Source organism: Syngnathus leptorhynchus, chromosome 14 (genome assembly GCF_054491065.1).
Source record: "Syngnathus leptorhynchus isolate UIUO chromosome 14, UIUO_Slep, whole genome shotgun sequence".
Taxonomy (NCBI): Eukaryota; Metazoa; Chordata; class Actinopteri; order Syngnathiformes; family Syngnathidae; genus Syngnathus; species Syngnathus leptorhynchus.
Window position 1 is genome coordinate 4,883,287 of NC_141208.1, and position 19,914 is coordinate 4,903,200.

At 45.2% G+C, this 19,914-nt stretch overlaps 1 protein-coding gene across 1 annotated transcript; it reads left to right on the forward strand.

The window, feature by feature from the left end:
- The first annotated feature begins 118 nt into the window (after positions 1 to 118).
- LOC147046159 (adenylate cyclase type 1-like) lies at positions 119 to 19,393 on the forward strand. The gene is made up of 20 exons (XM_085929825.1): positions 119 to 724; positions 2,798 to 2,947; positions 3,323 to 3,441; positions 6,334 to 6,445; positions 11,499 to 11,626; positions 12,471 to 12,629; positions 12,705 to 12,846; positions 13,924 to 14,079; positions 14,432 to 14,629; positions 14,708 to 14,805; positions 15,013 to 15,097; positions 15,193 to 15,282; positions 15,369 to 15,631; positions 15,986 to 16,112; positions 16,413 to 16,529; positions 16,599 to 16,745; positions 16,812 to 16,910; positions 17,065 to 17,179; positions 17,259 to 17,383; positions 17,567 to 19,393. The coding sequence occupies exons 1-20, from the start codon at positions 119 to 121 to the stop codon at positions 17,951 to 17,953; spliced, it is 3,423 nt and encodes a 1,140-aa protein (XP_085785951.1). The 3' UTR covers positions 17,954 to 19,393.
- Positions 19,394 to 19,914: the final 521 nt, after the last annotated feature.

Consider the following 19,914-nt stretch of genomic DNA (forward strand, 5'->3'; position numbering starts at 1 on the left):
TCGGTGTAAAGAGATGACGCTGCTCCTAGTGCCTTGTTGTGGGTAAAGTGCGCTCTGCCCCCCCCACCCTCCCCCCCCCAAAAAAAAAAAAAAATCAAGCTGACTACATCTTCAGTTTATGAATGGCCCCGACATGGAGGAAGCGCCGTTTGAGAAAGTCCGAAGCCGACGGAAGAGGAGTCCGTGTCCGCCGGGCTTCCCGGTGAGCAGCATCGCCTGCGAGGACGAGTTCGACTGCAAGGAACTGGAGTCTCTGTTCCAAAACTACAACCTGAAGCTGGGGCAGACGTCCACGCTCAAGGCGCTCGCCGTGCTCATCGTCATGTCGTCGGCGCTGGCCGGTGGGGAGCTCCTGAGCGGCCCCGGCCACCTTACCATTTCCAAGGGCTCGCACCCGGTGCACTGCGTCGTCTTCACGTCGCTCTTCATCGTCACCAACGTCAAGTACCTGCAAGTGACCCAGTTGCAGCAGATCGTCAACCTCAGCCTGCTCTTCGGCTTCACCTTCGCCTTCCTCTGCTGTCCCTTCTCGCTGGGCGCTGCGGGCTCTGAGCCGCACACGTCGCCCGACCAAGGCGTGTGGCAGCTTGTCCTGGTCACTTTTGTCGCCTACGCATTGCTTCCCGTCCGGACCCTGCTGGCCGTGCTCTTCGGGCTCATGGTGTCCGTGTCGCATCTTATTGTGACCGCCACCTCCGTCAGGACGCAGAAACTCTGGAGAACGGTGAGTACCTACATGCACGCGCACAAACACACGTACACGTGTATCCATGAATGTTCGCACAAACACGCGTGTACTCTCCAAAACATGCACATGAACACGCACGCGCAAATACATTCTCATTCACCTACACGTGTGTTTGTATATACACGAACGTGTACACAACACACACTCATACACGTGCACATTTTTTTTTATATGAGTTGAGGGATGAGGGTTTTGATTTTAATCATCACTTGCAAGTGGCAAGGGAATGAGGTGCGTGTCACAGCTCGGGCTGACTGGAGGCGAAAGCCCCGTCAGGCGTTTGTGACATGGAGGGTTTATCCCCCTTGTGGATCACGGCCACGGTAGGCAACCCCCCCCCCCCCTCCCTCCTTGTTATTACAAAATAGTCATAAAGTGGCAATATCAGGGCGAGTGGGGTTGGTTGCAGGTGCGATCCATGTATTCGGGGGTCATGCCACGGGGCTCATCTCTAAGCTTAATGGATTAGCTTCCCCTCGCTATCTATCTGCAGCCCACACTGTCCTTCACACGACAACCGAGGCGCCTCGTCAGCCGTACCGACGGAGAGGTGGAGAAACAATCTCCTCAGCAAATACGCTGTCATCGACTGGGCGCGTGATGAACTGATTAAATCTCAATTCGCCCCCCCCCCCCCCCCCTCCCCAAGTGAAGTGCACACAGCATCCGGTTGCCCAGGCATCTTTATCTGAGTGATTGACTGATATGACTTGCTTTGCTCACTCAAAATTTGAGTCAAAAGGACAACCCACCAAAAATTTTGTTTTGTAGAAAACAACCCCGTGTGGCGTTTAGTCTTGCCCTACTTCTGTTGCCTCCGGCTTGCAGGATGTCGCCCCACTCCCCCATTTCCAGCCATCTCCTCCTCCGAGGGCGATTCAGATCCCCCGGGGTAAGAGTCACACGGTTTCTCCCGTCCCATCACGCTTATTTGTATTCCTCACCAGCAGCGAGGGTCTGCTGAAGTTCACTCTTTATGTCAAAGCCCTTCCTCCCCCCCCTTGGCTTGTCGTTTGGCTGTATTTTGCAGGAAGGAAGAGACTGCACCCAAAGTGTATTTTGTGCTCTCCGCTGAATGAGCTGCAGGGAGCTGTCCTTAGTACTGAAGTTGCATGCGAGTCCTCTGCTCGGTGTCCTTTGCTGTCAGAAAAATGGTTACAGTCGGTGTTCCTCAAAAGAGATGCTCTCTATTTATGTTGGATTGAGGAGACTTAAACTCATTCACGCAGTCGAAAAAAACTGCTTCTTCTTCTTCTTCTTAACACTACCACACGGTAAAAATTTTTTTTTCATCAGCTCATAATTTGTGGGGATAGGCAATTGGATTTAGTCATTTGTTCATGTTGTCTTTCTTTAGACTGTAAATGACTCAAGGAGTGAATCAACAGCACCCCTGCTGGCAGCATGCAAGAAGTGCAACCTTGTTTCACCTCCATTGCTCCAACACATGAAAAAATCAACCTTCATTTGGAGTCGCTTTGTAATGACGCCCATTAAAACCGATGCTTCTTGGGTGCGCTTTACAAATAAAACACCATAGATTTTTATTTTTTCCTCGCTCATAATTCCTCCGTAGAATGAGCTCATAAAAACGTCACCGAGCGCGTCCTTGTGGACGGCTGTGATGTAGATGCACCAGCTTCAGTTGTTGAACTTTCAGGGCTTACCGCAAAATCGAGTCCGCATACTTTGTGGAGAAATATGTCCATATTTATTATGAGACAAATCATTGTAGACTGCGTGTACTGCGTTGTGAATAAATTTCTCGTTATAGGGAAGATTATTGTCAAATGACCTGAAAATATGCTTTGGAATAAATTCCTTTTACTTCATGAAAACTTGGGTATCAGCTATAATGGTTGAAGCAGTTTCTATAAAAATAGACTTGACACATTTATCACACATGCTCCTTTTCCATACCTCAAATTGATGATCCCCGTGAAAAAAAACAAAAAAACTATTTGCTGTCATTTCCAAACTCTCATCGCATCCCGTCAGCTTCTGAGCGATCAAAAGTGAAGTAACATTTTTTTGGTTTTGTTTTGTTAGTTGGTGGCCAACACGGTGCTGTTCACCAGCGTCAACCTGTCGGGCCTGTTTGTGCGCATCTTGACGGAGCGAGCGCAGAGAAAAGCCTTCCTGCAGGCTCGCAACTGCATCGAAGAACGACTTCGCATGGAGGACGAAAACGAAAAACAGGTACGGGGCCACAAAAAAAAAAAAAAGCACAAGAAAAAATACAGTCGAGTGGAATAGAAAAGAAAATACACAACTACTATAAACGTTATATGAAGAAATGGATGCAGCGGAACCTCTATTTACGAACTTAATTGGTTTCCTGAGCCCTTTTGTAACTTGCAATGTTGCTCAGTCAAAGTAATGTTTCCCATTGAAATGAATAGAAATGCAATTAATCTGTTCCAGCCCCAAACCTATGATACTTACCTCTTTTGTTTTGTAACCAGCGTGTGCTTAAAAATAAATAGACTGAAATATATTAATAACAGTTGCATTTATATTAACTCTCCTACTGTAATCCTGACGATTTTTTGTTGTTGTTTGTCTTGCATCCAGGAGCGCCTCCTCATGAGTTTGTTGCCCAGGAACGTCGCCATGGAGATGAAGGAGGACTTCCTGAAGCCGCCAGAAAGGATCTTTCACAAGATCTACATTCAGCGCCACGACAACGTCAGGTAAAGTACCCGCTCGGCTCATCAGACCCGTCTAGGTCTTCGGAGGAAATCCACCAGAGTAGACGCGTTGAATACTCGCCATGGGACATTTCTGCCTGGTAGCATTAAAAGTGTCTCAGTGCATTTAAAGATTTGTCGTTTTGGATCATTAAACACAAGCGAACCCACGTCCGCTGACATAAAAGATCCAATTAGGGACTTGCTAGGAATCGGATAATAGGCCACCAGTGAGCAACTTCAGGGTCATGGAGGCTCGGCAGCACCCCGGAGGGAAAAAAAAAAAAAGGGCTTGTGAGATTTTGGTGAAAGAGAAACCGAAATGACTCTTGCGCCCATTTCTGCGGTAGTCAATTGAGCAAATGATGTTTCATTGGAAAAGAGGCTCCTAATGATTATTGTCTTACTCAGGAAGTGAGAAACCTCTTACTGTATGACCCACTTTGCACGGCAATGAAAAAACGAACCAAATAAATGAAACATAAAAAGTCGACAAAAATATAAATCCAATTGAATTTCAATTCAAGCTTGCGCCATTAAGCTGTAATGCGGGCATGTACCAAATGGCGGGTCCAGTACCTTTGACTTTTGCCCCCCCATCAAATGATTTTTTCATGAGGGCAGAGCAACCTGAGTTCCTTTCTTGAGTGCTCTCGCTGCTGTCAGAGCGGCGAGAAAGTTTGCCTCGCCTCGGGATTGCGACAAGGGAAGCATTTCAATGGAGACGACGAGGTTCTCGTTGCGTAACGCCGTGTGTGTGACTGTCTAAATATGGATCCCATTTCAAAGGCCTTCCCTCTGATTGTTTTTGTTTTTGTGCCTCGAAACACACACACATTGGACGCAGGACAGGATTTATGTCATTCAGGTGGACTTTAATTACCAGCTCAGTTTTTCTCTGAGCGTTTCTTTATTATGCTCAGCCAAGGTGGAGGTGGGCACTGTTTTGATCTGATTAGAGTCCGAGCAGGCGGATATTGTTGTGATCAGCTGCTAAAAAAAATGGCTGCCTTCCAACAAGATTTGGAATATAAAAGACCACATTGTGTTTTTATTTTTTTTATTTTCACTATTTTAGGAACCTCCCAGGCGTGGTAACTTCATGCTTCTCCAAACCATGTCCACTTTGAAGCTAAACTGTACCTCATTTGAATAAATGAAGCAAGTAAAAGTCGAAATGAAATCCTATTTTTACCCCTTTAGAAGTGTTCACCTTTCAAGACCGACTATTTATTTCATAAAAAAAATATTTTCTCAGCTATTCAATCCACTCCTATACATACAGTAGATTGTCAACTTAATTAAAAAAAATAGAGAGCATAAAATTCTGTTTCCTATTTATGAAAATAACCCAATGTTTTTTTTAAGGCGATGGATTTTCCATGATATGTCTTTTAAATCATTTCAGTTGTGGCCTAAAAAATTCCAAATGGCTCAAAGCAAAATGATTTCTTCACCCAAATGTTGGTTCCCACAACCAGCCTGGCAGATCACAAGTTCACACGAGTGCTAAATGCAGTTTTTACACCTTCGTGCTCCACATGGGTTTTAAATATCTTTTAAATTATGCAGGGGCGAAATGTGCGAGAATATAAAAAAACCCCCAACAACAATTAAGTAAGAAAGTTTCTTCGACAAACTTTCTTACCCAGTAATCGCTCAGGATAATCTTTTCGAGACACCTGATAATCGGGCCCTTGATGATCCGTACAGTATGTGTGTACCCCGCTAAAATAATTTCCCCTAACTTGATGTAAGACAGTCGGCCCAAGGAGATTGGCAGAAAAAGCACACCCCAAGATAATTGCTCGGGATAATCTTTGACATCTGATGATCGGGCCTTTGTTGACTCACATTTGTCTGTCTGATGAAATGGTTTCTCGCTGCTGGAAAAAACTCGAAGGAAATATTCACTTCAGAAAGAACTAAATGAGAAAGAAAAAAAGAAAAGAGAATTGGCTGGGAGCGTTAAGTGGGCCCCGCAACAGGATCTATTGTGTTATCTTGTGGAATTAGATAACGGGACATGTGTTGTGTAGGCTGCCTATTCAAAATCAATTTGGGTTTTCTCCAGTTCTTTGCTCTATTATTGGCCGCTGTATGTGCCCACAATGCAAGTTGAGCGTCGCATTAGGCCCACTGTTTGCAGATTTGCACTAATGCAACATTCAGCGTTCTAAATATTTGGCCGTCACAGATGGCGACCGATTCAAGTGTTGACATAAATGAATCCGGCGGCGCAAAGACGTCGCCTCGTCTCTGTGGAATTACACGGAAATGAAGGGTTGAAGTCAAATTAGGACAGGGATAGACGGGTCAAATAGAACCTGAAATAAAAAAAAAAAAAAATCAATAAATAATAATATAATAAAAATCATCCAAAAATATATCCTTTGAATTTTTTTCATGACACATTTCTGATTCAAGGACGGCGCAAAACTTAAAGTGCAAAATCAGAATGACTATTTTGACAACAAAATGACGTCGTTGCGTAAAGCGGCATGTGTTGTGGAAACGACGGCAACAAGGTCCCGACGGCACAATATCCCTGAATGACTCCTCCAACAGAAAACGTCTTCACCTTGATCCCCGTGAGAATGCTCTGCCTTCTATTTTCAGTCGCTGTGCTTTGACTGCGCCGCCAGTCAAAATGGGGCAGACTCTCTCGCTCCCTCCCTCCCTCCCTCCCTTTTTAATCTTTCTTTGCCTGCTGCTGGCCACTAATTGCCATCTTTGATTGGTCCGCTGTCGAAAAATCCAACGTTGCTGTTCAAACTGACCTCCTAAATGTCATTTAAAGAGCTCCCTTGCTGCTAATCTGATCCAGCGCCATTATCATGACAATAACAAGCCATTTCTCTTTTTTTCTCTTTTTTTTTTTTTTGCCCACCTCAGCATCCTGTTTGCAGACATCGTCGGCTTCACCAGCTTGGCCTCCCAGTGCACCGCTCAGGAACTGGTTAAACTCCTGAACGAGCTTTTTGGAAAGTTCGACGAGCTCGCTACGGTGAGTTTATTTTGCATTGCCGCTATTGCTAGTGCATTTTGGTTAGCATCTGCTTGATCTTCATATTTGAACAATTGCTTTGCTCAAAAGCCATTTACTGTTCTATGGTTATCATCCCTACGCATGTGTTGTGACCCCTGATAGGAAAAGGCTTCCCTTGTGTGTGTGTGTGTGTGTGTGTGTGTGTGTGTGTGTGTGTGTGTGTGTGTGTGTGTGTGTGTGTGTGTGTGTGTGTGTGTGTAGCATGACTTGAATGGTCTTGGCTGTCAACTCGGCGCGATGTCGCAGTGAATACTGGAAGACCTGATGATGTGTAATGTAATTACCAAGTGCTTCATTTGAGGAAGACTCTAATCTAGTCCAGACTCGCCCTGGGCAGATTTTTTTCCCCTCCACACTGCATGGCTGTGCAAAACGACCAGAGGAGGAAGTTGCAATCACAGCTCCTCCCTCTTTGTAAATAGTTCACTAGAAATTTGCATTTACGCCACTTGCCAACACCCCGCAGGAAATCCGGAGCCCTGATTTAAATCACCGGACTCATAAGTGTGAGGCATGTGTGTTAACCACTATTGCGCCATACCAAAGAGCAGATTCGCAAAGAGCTCCCTCAACAGCTATAAAACGTTCTTTTCGATCAGTATGAAACAGCCCGATTTTGGTGCGACCAGCTTTATCCGGGTTCATGTTTCTGGACTTGTTTACATTTAAAGTCAGTTGAATAGACGGGGTTGGAGCTTGTCATCCGATGTCATAGCCAGACCTCGACCCGAAGCCCTCCTTCACTCTGATCCACTCGGGCAGGAAGTGGCGGGTAGCAGTGACTCATCATGGCAGTAGTCAGCGGGCGCTCTTCTCCTCTTTTTTATGTTTTTTTTCTTGCGACGAGGGGGTGATGGTACATGGCCACTGGGCGTCATCTCGTAATAGCATTCCAGCACCATCCCCACACCACCTGTCCACTCTCTGGACCAGTCAAGCTGCTTGGGCTCCACGCCACGAACATAGACTCCTCCTAAGGAGCACTTGACAATGCACACCAGTCTCTCGGATGTTCATCATCTCCGATTTGGAACGATCATTTTGGGGAAGAAGAGAAAAATTGCAGGCAAAAGTATTTAGCAAGTGGGCCTCACTCTTCTAAGATTCCATGTTTGAATCTTCACTTTGGACTTTTGCGGTTACTTGTACCACATCACACTTTAAACAAACACATTTTATTTAAATTATTTAATTTTGATTTTTTATTTATTTTCTTTATTTATTTATGTATTCATTTATTTATTTATTTGTAACATTGAAACAAAAACAAAAAAACTGGTAAGATTGGCAATATTGCAGCTTTCTTCCCCAATTTCAATGACTCGTCTGATTACGTTTGCATGTCGTGTTTCCGTTGAAGCCTTCGACTAGGTCTTCATCCATAAAAATTGGGTTTCCAGGAATCCCGCTCACACTGACAAGTCTCGGCAGTTTGATTGCCAACGCCCACTGGAACGCAAGCCGAGAATAATTATAACTCTTCAGCGTCGTCGCCAGAATCCGCTGACTACCGCTGAGATGGAAGATTAGCGACGTTAACACCTCTAGGAAGCTTTGGGACCTTAACGCTCTCCCAAAAAAAAAAACACTCAGGGTTGTTCACAAAATTCGGCCAAGACAATAAATCTCAAGTAGTGCTTCGGTGCATCCGATGAATGACGTGTCCGTGGGACGGCTAAAGAGATGGTTGTTGATTTCCAAGCGTGCAAATTGACACGCCAACTGCTCGCCTCACTCGATAAACACTTCCTCTCCTTGGCTGAGTCTTCGGCAGGCTGTCCAGCACACAAAATAACAGCTGAGAGTGCCACTGGCAAAAATGGCTGGGAATTTTAAAATCAAATCATGACGGACAGAAAAAAAAAGGCAATCTTATTGAAACATTCCATTTATTTATACAAAGATTATTTTTACGAATGGTTAGCATTTTTATTCGGGATATCCTAGCAACCAGATTGTTCCCTTCAAATTGACGTAACTTTTTTTTGGTGGTTTTAGTCTGGGGCCTCGTCATTCCGGTGTGTCTTTTTCTCTCCTGTCACAACACCTCCGTGCATCACAGCTTCCAAACTCCTCCGCTTCTTGTTTCGCAGCTTCTTGATTGACACGCAGCAGCCTAGTTCCCTCAACGGCGCGTCTATTATGCCCCGTGGTTCTCTCGACGCTCCGTCTCACGCTTCCATTTTTAGATGTAGCCATCGAGTGCCTTTTTTGCTTCTTCACCTTCGGAATTTCCCACGGTTGTTTGTGTTTGGTCTTTTTCTACAGTTTCGCATTAATAGAGACAAACTAAAATAGTAGCAAGAAATGATATCATGCAGGTGCAAACATTTGTGACCCTGCACTGGCGAGGCAGCGCCACCTTTCTGTCAACACCTTAAATCTGACATGTAAACACAAGCCAACTGCCCTGATGGCTTTGCCTCCCGAACAGATGCGAGGATCACCGTTAAGTCCCACCGTTCCCCTCAGTTTCATGGGCTTTGGTTGCCATGGCGACTAGAGATGGCGCAAGGGGGGGGGGGTGACAAAGCATGTAAACTATCAAGTGCTTGCAACACTAAAAGCTGTTTTAGATTGCATTTTCACTCGTGGAGGCAGCACTTCCTCACTCTGTGCATGTGGCGCATGAAGATGAGACTTTGCCGTCAAACAAATAACCTTAGCAAACCAGATGCTAATGCCGTTAGCTAATGCTGTTCTGCGCTAGCTCTGCAGCTCTGCTTAACTTTTGGTTTCAACGTGATTCTGCTTTCCTGACACATTTTGGCTAGTTCTTGGAAATGTCTGATATTACGTCAGCCGAGCTCCCGGGTCATGAACAGATAGAATTATTTGTTGTTATAGCTATAAGCATTTTTGTGTGCATTTCCAAATATCTTTTTTTTTTTTTTTTTTTTAAATCCAGTCTTATATTTTAAAGGCATTCTATTCCTTTTTCTATCCTCTATAAATGGTTCATAGCAATTTAAATGTATGTGCAATCTCATAGAAATGATTGCACGAGAGTCACCCTTGCTTCACAAATGGAATTTCCAGTTGTATTAATGCATAGCGAACAAATTTAGCCGGCTGAAGGCCATACTGGCTTTAATCACATTCAGAAAATTGACATAGAAGTCAAACGACAGCGACGGTTAAAGGCACAGTTTCGCCCTCTGGCGCTTTCGGGCCTAAACTTGGAGGATGTGAGGATTTCTAACAAATAACAACATATCCTCGGTGACTCATAGCACCGCTACCGTCGCTGCTGTCATCTGCTGGTTTGTGTGTGTCCGCTTTATTTTACAGCTTGTTTTGCCTCTTGCTTTGTGTCATCCTCTTTGTTGGGGGCGCAATGAAGTGTGTGTACTCATTTGCAACAATCTGCATAAGGCATATCAGGTCGCATGTGTACGAGGCTACACATCTCGCAGAAGTGCTCTATTACGAATGCGGTCATTATTTCTATCGATGACACGATGCGTGTCGTCTCGACGTCTTTCTTCTCTCGATTAAAACGCACGTTCGGCCGTCCTTGCGTCACGTGCTGTGCGGTAATCTCGCTCGGGTTCTCAATCAGATCCTAAAGCCACAGTTGCAGATTAGCAAAGGAAAAGTACAGAGTGGTAGACTTTAAGCACCGGCCGGGGCTTTCCCCCCCCAGCTCGCCCAAGCCTTGCCTCGTTGCCATCGCGCCATCTGTTACTGATCACCTGACCCGAGACAGTCTAAATGGACTCGGCTGGCTCACTGACAACACAAGAGAGCCTATTTGAAAGATGCGACGTATTGAAGTGTAGCTTCGGTTGCTCCAACATTTGATGTACTGTCAACCAGCTAATGATGAAGAACATACTGAGACGTTAATTTGCAATAATAAATGATTCAAAAAATCCCTTCGCCTAGGAATTATGTAAGAGTGATTTTAATTTACATAATAACTGCCACTGTACTGAGCTTCTAGCAAGGCTGGGCAGAGAGTCAGCATCACTTCCAAATGACTCCACTGTCCTCAACGCCAATCATATCATGATATGCTAGTGAGAAAAAATAGGGCCGATTCAGAATCGTTTTCAAAAATCTCTGATTTGGGAAAAAGATTTTTTTTTTGACAGTGTCCACTTTTATTTTGATAAACAATGAGCAACATTTTTAATTTGAATCAATGTTTTGGTTTTATCCTTTTCATGGATGAATTGAAAAAGTATTTGACAGATTAATGGAACACTGGTCATTTTTTTCTAATCAAAAGATGCTTTTCATAAATCTGTTTTTCTATATAGCATATCAAGTTGACTTAGTAGTAGTAATAATCCAAAATGTATGTAATAATATTTGTGATAATATATACAATACATAAGATATTTAGTAATATTTACAATTTAAGGATCAGTTTCATCAACAAGTGGATTTTTTTTTTTTTGTATGACACATAAACACTACAAGTTACAACTAATGCTTGACCGGGAGTGATATTTCTTCTCTCTTAACTTTTGAATGTTTATTTAAACTTGCAAACATGGGACACGAGCGTCAGCACAAATCGACTCGCACGTTAAAAATAGCGCGTCCGTCCGCCTGGCCTCGCGTGGGGCCCGGCCGGCCGGCCAGCCGCCGCCAACCTGCATAATTATGAGTCTTTGTTGCTGTCCGCATGCACGGCCGGTGATCCCATTAGCTCCATGGAGACAATGAAGGGGTTGCGAGCGACGGCGTCAACGGTAACCCGCTTCCCCTGCCTCCATCGCACGCTCTCATCATAATGGCGCTTTGTATTTGCCCGCCTTCTGTTCTCTTGCTTACCGTAAAGGGACGGAGTCTTCGCTTTGAGTAAAATACATTCATACGTTGGAACCAAAGATGAACTGCTCATTTGCATAATTCTGCCTCGCTGCATTGCTGTGATGTATGCCCAAATGTTCCCCGAGCTTATTTGACCTCGCTGGCATTCATCAAGCATGATTGTATCCTATATCTATGCTAGCATCATCTCGTTGACAGTGTGTATTTGTCATGTGTGTGTTGCTAGGAGAACCACTGTCGTCGGATCAAGATCCTGGGGGATTGCTACTATTGCGTGTCTGGCCTGACGCAGCCCAAGGCGGACCACGCCCACTGCTGCGTGGAAATGGGACTGGACATGATTGACACTATAACGTGAGGGAATTGATGATTTATTTATTTTTTTTTCTAAATAGACCTGCCCGTCTTCATTTTGCTGGAGGATAGCCCAGCTGACTTCAGGCGAGAGGCTGCCAGCCAATCACAACGGGCGCTTATAGACAAACTGAATCGATTTCCCACCCTAAGGACACTTTCCAAAGTCCAGATTGGTACTTTTTCTTTGTCAAGATAATCCGTTCACCTCCTAGGTGTCTGCACTTTCTCATTTGATACGCTCCATATTGAAGAAGAGAAAACGATCATTTCTAATTTGATACGTTCATGGCTTGATTTCAGTCTGGCTATGAAGATTGTGACATGGATTAGAGTTGCTGTCTTCTTCTTTGGTCTCATCTGTTTTGGAATTGGAGAGCAAATTATAGCACATTTGAAGATAAGTCATCTTTGTCCAGGTCTGGAAAAGTTCTTTGAGAGTCTTAATTAGAAAAAAGGGGAAAACACTGCATTGTTGATGTTAAACAACATTGAGTGGACATATTTGCTGCAGATGTGCTTTCCATCCATTTTCTATAGTGCTTATATTCATTAGCGGCGCGGATTAGCTGGCGTCGATCCCAGGTGACTTTGGGCAGGGGAAGCAAGGTAACCCCTGGAGTACTCACTGGCTAAGGACAATTTTCGAGTCTTCAATAAACCCGCATCACATTGAGGAGTCCTACAAATATCAGACTCACCTTTTTTCATGATACAGTCACCTAATCCTCAATTTCCCTGCGTTTATTTTGGGTGTAATTTCACTGTCGTCCACTAGAGTAGACACAACTGAAACTATGTGCATTTCAGTATCCGTTAAAAGTGTTTCCGCCTGCACTCTCAGGTCGGTGGCAGAGGCCACGGAAGTCAACCTGAACATGCGTGTGGGCCTGCACACGGGCAGGGTGCTGTGCGGAGTGCTGGGCCTCAGGAAGTGGCAGTACGACGTGTGGTCCAACGACGTCACTCTCGCCAACGTGATGGAGGCCGGGGGACTGCCCGGGTCAGTACTTACCCAGTGCCTGAAAAAAAATAATGTTCATGTGCATGTTTGTATTTGTTTTGCTGCATTCCATAGGAAAGTCCACATCACCAAATCCACACTGGAGTGCCTGAACGGAGATTACGAGGTGGAGCCGGGAAACGGTCACGAGCGCAACGCCTTCCTCCAAAAACACCAGATTGAAACTTTCTTTATCGTGCCATCTCACCGACGCAAGGTACGCCGGCTGCTATTGATGACGACGTACTGCGGCACTTTGGGTTGTGTTCTTTATGAGGCCGTGGCCCCGAGTGAACCCTTAATACCTTCAAGGGTGTACTGTGCAGAGATTATCCACATGGAAAGTCAGACGAGGCTCGATTGAAGAAGGAGGCTTATCTCCTGGTTGCTTCTTTTGCTCTCAAATCTCGCAGGAGGTGAATGAGGGGGCGGGGGGGGCGCAACCTGAGTGTAGTATAAAGCATCAAGCGTGATCTAATGGAGCTCTCACACATTTGATGTGCAGATGATGGTCACTTCCAGCCTGTAATGGATTCAACTAGCAGGGGGGGGGGGGCGAAAAAAAACGCCTGTGGCCTCTTTTATCACAGATTTGCAGAGTTGAGCATTGAGCATGCATACAGATGCACGCGTGCGGAAAACACGTCAGCAAGCAACGCTCTTCTCACATGTTGCGCTTCCCAAATTGTGCTATCGCTGCAAGTATCGTGTGAAATATGTTCAAGATGATATAATGTGGACTATATGAAAGTGAGTTTCAAAACCTCATTAGACAAAAGTAGTGCTTTGCTGCCATCTTGTGGCATCTCGGGACAAAAGAATATTTGGAAGTTGAGGAGTTTAATTTGGATAAAAAGAGTGCTTTGCTGCCATCTTTTACCATTTTACTTCCAAAGAGCTATGCTGAAGTGCTTTGTTGTCATTTTCCAGCATCTTGGTGCCGGGTAACAATGTCAAAATGAGTTGAGGAACTTCATTTCAACAAAAAGTTGCAGTCTTCCGTCTTCTTCTGTTTGCTAAATTACGTTTCTGCTCTATGGTATTTTCCGACAATGACACAATCTGCCATTCATCACACCATATTACATTGTAACCTTGCACGGAGCTCAATAACGGAGCTCAGATCTGTTCAAACTAATAATTTGACCTTGAGGGATTGACCCACATTGTCTCTGTGGTTAAGGTCCTAATCCTGCTAATCATGACTACATGACACACACACACACCTTCCATTCTACATTTATTCCAATACACTGACTTTTTTAAATCCTCCTGGCTTCGCCGTCTCACGCAGATATTCCCGGGATTGATTCTGTCGGATATCAAGCCGGCCAAAAAGATGAAGTTCAAGACGGTGTGCTACTTGCTGGTGCAGCTCATGCACTGCAGAAAGATGTTCAAGGCCGAGATTCCCTTCTCCAATGTCATGAACTGTGAGGACGGCGATAAGGTAAGCACTCCCGCTCGGCGAGTCTTTTTCTCATTCCAAAGTTTTCCCAAAATGTAACATTTCTTACTTTCTGTTTGAGTAGCGACAACAAAAAAGCAAAAATGGAGGCCATGCGGTTCTGCTCCAGTGCTCGCAATTTTGCACCTCCCCTCAGTATGGCTGCCAAAGACACTTAGTCTCAGCAGGGTGCATCCACTAATGAAGTTAAATGTGACGGCAGTAGTTCCATTTGAAAGTATAATCGGCGACTCACTCGCTCGTACGGTTGATGCTCCTTCAGGAGTGTTTCCATTCCGACATGATAACGCTCGCTCTGACCTCTTCCTCTTGCCCCCCCCACACACACACACAGCGGAGGGCCATGAGGACGGCGCCGCAGAAACTGCGAAACCGGCCCAACGCCAACCAGGCCAACGTGGTCCAGAGCAGCCCCAGAACCCGGGTCAACCGTTACATCGGGCGGCTGATCGAGGCCCGGCAGACCGAGTCGGACACGGCCGACCTCAATTTCCTCACGCTCATGTACAAATGCTCGCAACGTGAGCAGAGGGTGAGCTCGATTTAACTCCTTTGGAACAGTTCTAACGATCAATACTGACCAATCTGCTCCTTTTTTGGTACTGTTAAGTACCACCAGGTTCCGGATGAGTACTTCACCAGCGCGGTGGTTCTGTCGCTGATCCTCGCTGCCTTGTGTGGCCTTGTCTATCTTCTCATCATACCGCAGTACGTCAGATCACATCTCAGCATTATTTGTTGACTTGTTTATAATCTTTCTTTCTTTCTTTCTTTCTTTCTTTCTTTCTTTCTTTCTTTCTTTCTTTCTTTCTTTCTTTCTTTCTTTCTTTCTTTCTTTCTTTCTTTCTTTCTTTCTTTCTTTCTTTCTTTCTTTCTTTCTTTCTTTCTTTCTTTCTTTTGTTTCTTTGGGTCCAGTGGCATAGTGGTGCTGGTGCTGCTTGTCCTCTGCATCTGTTTCCTGGTAGCATGTATCATGTATCTTCATATTACCAGCATACAGGTGTGTGCCGCCGGGGTCTTTCTGATACATACGGACATTTGTGGATGAGCACAGATTTTTTTTTTTAACCTGACCTACATTATTTGCTGAATCAGTGTTTTCCAGGGTGCCTGACCATTCAGATCCGCACTGCTCTCTGTATTCTCATAGTGCTCTTAATCTACGCTGTGGCCCAGGCCTGCGTGGTAAGTAAATTTCGTTTAGCACGGCGGATCTCGTTCACTGCTGTTCTGAAATGCACATACGTGCTTTTGTTTGCCTTTCGGTACAGGTGGGCTGCATGCCCCGGCTGTGGGGTCCCGCCAACACCAACAGCTCCATCGTCATCATCGACGAGGACGGCGGCGCCAACCGTACCATGGCCGAGCTGCCGTGCGAGGGCGCCCGCTACGCCTTCCTGTCGTGCGCGTTGGGCACGCTTACGCTGGCGCTCTTCCTGCGCGTCTCCTGGCTGCCTAAGATGGCGCTGATGCTCCTGTTGGTTGTGCTCTACGTCACCGTGCTGGAGCTCAGCGGTTTTCGCAAGACCGCCGGGTGGGTGAGGCCCCCCGGGCTCAGCGGGGCAATCGCTCCTTTGCGTCTTTGATTTTCCACCATTGCCTCAAAAGGAGGCTACACGTAGCAAACGTGTTTCGTTTGGAAGGTGTCACGTTTCTCTGATCCAGTGAGGGGAAACAGATTAGCAGGAGTTAGAGGAGCCTACGTATGTCACGCTAGTCCGACATTCAGGCAATTAGACAAGTAAACACTGCAACCAAATCCACATTGTTGTATAACTTAGCACGTGTTTGCTGTCGACTGCGTGGGGGATCGCCTCAAGCCTCCCGTGTAGTTTTTCCTGGGTGGTCCGGCCCCGGCGCTGACTTTGTGTCTTGGTCTCTTCCACAGTGGGGGGTCCTTCCACATGCGGGGCTACGAGCCCATCCTGTCTCTGTTGCTCTTCGTCAGTGCCCTGGCCCTCCACTCCAGGCAGCTTGACCTCAAACTGCGCTTGGACTTCCTCTGGGCAGTGCAGGTCAGCCAGCGTGTCTTCATCACAACACAATCATGTGCAACACCAAAATAATATATCGTACATTTATAATATTAATGGAGTTAGAAGCGGACGGGTTTCTGTTGGGTTTGTTTTGGCTCTATTTCATTACGACTATTTGGCAATGTGACCAGCCAGTTGAAATGGGAATTTGTACATGTGAGGGGTTTTACCGACCCCTGCTGGTGAAAAGGTGAAGGAATAATTGGAGTTGGCTTCAGACATTATGTACCATTTGCTAATGCTAATCTGTGCTTCGACCGTTCCATGTCTGGTTGATAGGCAGAGGAGGAAAGGGACGGCATGGAAAAAGTCAAACTGGACAACAGGCGGATCCTGTTCAATCTGTTGCCGGCACACGTTGCGCAACACTTCCTGCTGTCCAACCCAAGAAACATGGTGAGCACAGCTCATAAACACAAGCGGTGGCATCACAATTCCATTTTTGTTTTCTTTTTCTTCTTCTAGGATCTTTACTACCAGTCCTACGCACAAGTCGGCGTCCTTTTTGCCTCCATCCCAAACTTCAACGACTTCTACATCGAGTTGGACGGCAACAACATGGGAGTGGAATGCTTGAGACTGCTCAACGAGATCATTGCAGACTTTGATGAGGTTCAGATGTTTTATTATCAATTGATGCTTGGTGTGGATCTTAAACGTGAATGTGTCTTAATCAAGCTCATGGACAAAGAGTGCTACAGAGATATTGAGAAGATCAAGACCATAGGCAGCACGTACATGGCAGCCGTGGGCCTCGTCCCCACCGTTGGAACCAAGGTGAGACACTGACAGCCTCTGCGGGATGGTTACACTTGAAAAAACGATGGAGCGATAAATTTGTATTCTTGATCCTCTGCGAAGAATGACTTGGTACGACTGCGCTCAGCAAACAGTCGTGCACCCAAATGACATCGTTTGTTTGCTTCTATAGGCTAAGAAGTCCATTTACGACCACCTGAGCACAATAGCGGACTACGCCATTGAGATGTTTGACGTGTTGGATGAAATCAACTATCAGTCTTACAATGAGTTTGTCTTGAGAGTGGGTACGTCTGCGCCCCCATCAAAATATAAAATGTTGTTTGTGACTTATCTGGTTTGCTCAATGCGCCGTGCCGGTTGCAGGGATCAATGTTGGTCCAGTGGTGGCAGGGGTCATTGGGGCACGGCGACCCCAGTATGACATTTGGGGGAATACGGTCAACGTGGCCAGTCGCATGGACAGCACGGGAGTACCAGGGAAGATTCAGGTGACAAATTCAGAATATATTTAAAGAATGCATTTAAAACCAACGCCAAAAGCCAATGTATAATATTGACAAATCCGAAAACCGACATTTTTAGCTAGCTAGCTTTTTTTTTTTTTTTTTTTTAAGCCAAGATGTATTTTTAGATACTTTTTAAGCCTTTTTAAGAATCACTTTGAACCCCAGGTGACGGAGGAGGTCTACCGCCTGCTGAACTCGGACTACGACTTGGTGTGCCGCGGCAAAGTGAGCGTGAAGGGCAAAGGCGAGATGCTGACGTACTTCCTGGAGGGCAAGGTGCAGGGCGTGGGCACGGCTACCATCTCGTCGGTGGTACGCTCGGCCAGCCTGGCGCGCCGCATCCACTCCTGCGGCAAAACCAGCGTGCCCACCACCCTGGGCAGCGTCTCCTCGGTCGTCGCCTCCCCCAACAACCGGCCCGCGTGCCTGCCCTCCTTCCGCGTGCCTGCGGTGGGTGAGGTGGAGGAAGAGGAGGGCGGGGAAATAGATGTGACACAGATTGAAATTGAAGCAGTGGCCACCGTGGCCACCGTGGCCGATGCTGCGGTGTAGACACAAACACAAGTGTGTGACCTCAGTGAAGGTAAGAAAAGACGAGAGATGGAGGCCTTGAGGAGACCGGCCTGCATGTTTCCTGCAGGTGCGACGCTCATTTAGGAAATGAGTCCAGACAATCATACTCGCTGGATTTTTTTTTTTAAAGGGATTTCAGCTGCTCGCCACTCTTTGGACACACTCAGACAAACCATCCATTCTTTGCAGGTAAAATCTCTGCAGAGGAGATATTCTACAGTATGTGCATTTATTTATTTCTAAATGATTTTCTTATTGCTTTTACACTGTCCTTTTAATGATGCCAAGGATGCAATGTATTATTTACAGCTGTCACTCAGTGTTTCTTACGACACGCCTAAGCATGTGTAGGGTGGTGTGTGGTCGTATGACACAGCACAATGGACATTATTGGTTATAAACCGCTGCATGACCTTTGACATGTTGACAGCCATAGCTATAAATATGATTGAACCCTTAAAGTAAACCAAAGTTATGAGATTTTCAAGATGGCACCCACTCCGTTAGCACACTTTTCAACACCATCTGATAAGCTAAAATGTGTCTTTTTTTTTTTTTTTTTTTAAACCCTGTCAGTCCATGGGTATCTTTTGATGCAGTAAAGACATTGTGAGCAACAAAACTTGCATAATTGGTGCAAACTACACACAAACTAAATGGCTAGGGAATGCGAAGCCAGCGGGCCATTTTGGTCAAATGTGTGCAATTCTAAAAAAAGACATTCAGCCCACGAATGCTCATAAGATCTCAGAATAATAAGAGTTGTAGGTCGTTCTAAAAGAAAAAAAAAAAAAAGGATTCCCGAAACTTGACTCGTGGTATTACATAAGACGGTATTAAAGCACACAAGCAGCCGATCAACCACTGGTGCATTTAGCTCACATTCCCCCTTATAGCCATACAGCGGACCACCTTCCTCCCAGTATTTCTTTAGAATCCATCAAAGTTTGGCTAAAAGCAGGTCTAAGTTGTGGCATGGATGCTGTAACTTTATTAAATTTAAAGAGAATGAGAGAAGCCGCTTCCATTGGCCAGGAAGGTTGACTGTGTTTACTCCCACAACGGCGCTACAGCTAATTTCTAACTGTGTTTGTCTGCAAAAATACCAAAAGAAAGAAAACTTAACTCACAAGTCAGAGTGATGTTTGACGATGTTTAAAATGCAATTTGTGTTTGGGGAGTCCGTTTTGCGGCGAGGGTCAATTATTGGCGGAAAATCGTTATTTGAGGTTGATTTCGGTCCCTATCCCCCGCAAAGTGCGGTGGTCCGCTGTACGCCATACGGTTGTATCTTTAGCATTTAACTGCACCTGTGTAAATACAATATGTCATGTTTCTGCCTTATTCCATGTCAAGCTTAATCGTCTTTGCAACCTGCCTTTTTACACAAATTCACTTTGATATGCAGGTTATACTCTTTTATGGTTTTCTTTGTAAATATCCAAACGCCTGTAAGCGACATTACAACTTGTACAGTGTAAAGATGGTTTATTGAATATTTTGTAATAAAGATAATATTGGTGTATAAAATGAGGAAACGCTATGGGTTCCCCTATGGGTTCAATTATGATTCCGTCTATTTGTATTTGAACATAAGTTAGGTTGCGCCGATTACCAAAAATCATTCTGAATATAGGTCCACAATAATTATTAACTTTAATGACTAATTCATCTGTTGATTATTCTGCTGAGTAATCAATGACTCAGGTTAACAATCCAAGTTTTAATTCTCAGCCCAACATTATAAAAACAGGACATTATTTCACATTGAGAGGATAAAAGTCTGAGAATTTGGACAATTCAAACTAAACCTGCCTTTTAAACAATTAATTGATGATCAAATAGTTATCATTTGGTCTAATTGATTAATTGTAGCGCCTCTATACATACACACCTTTAACCATGCATCATAGTGACTCACCAGAAGTAAACTATGAACT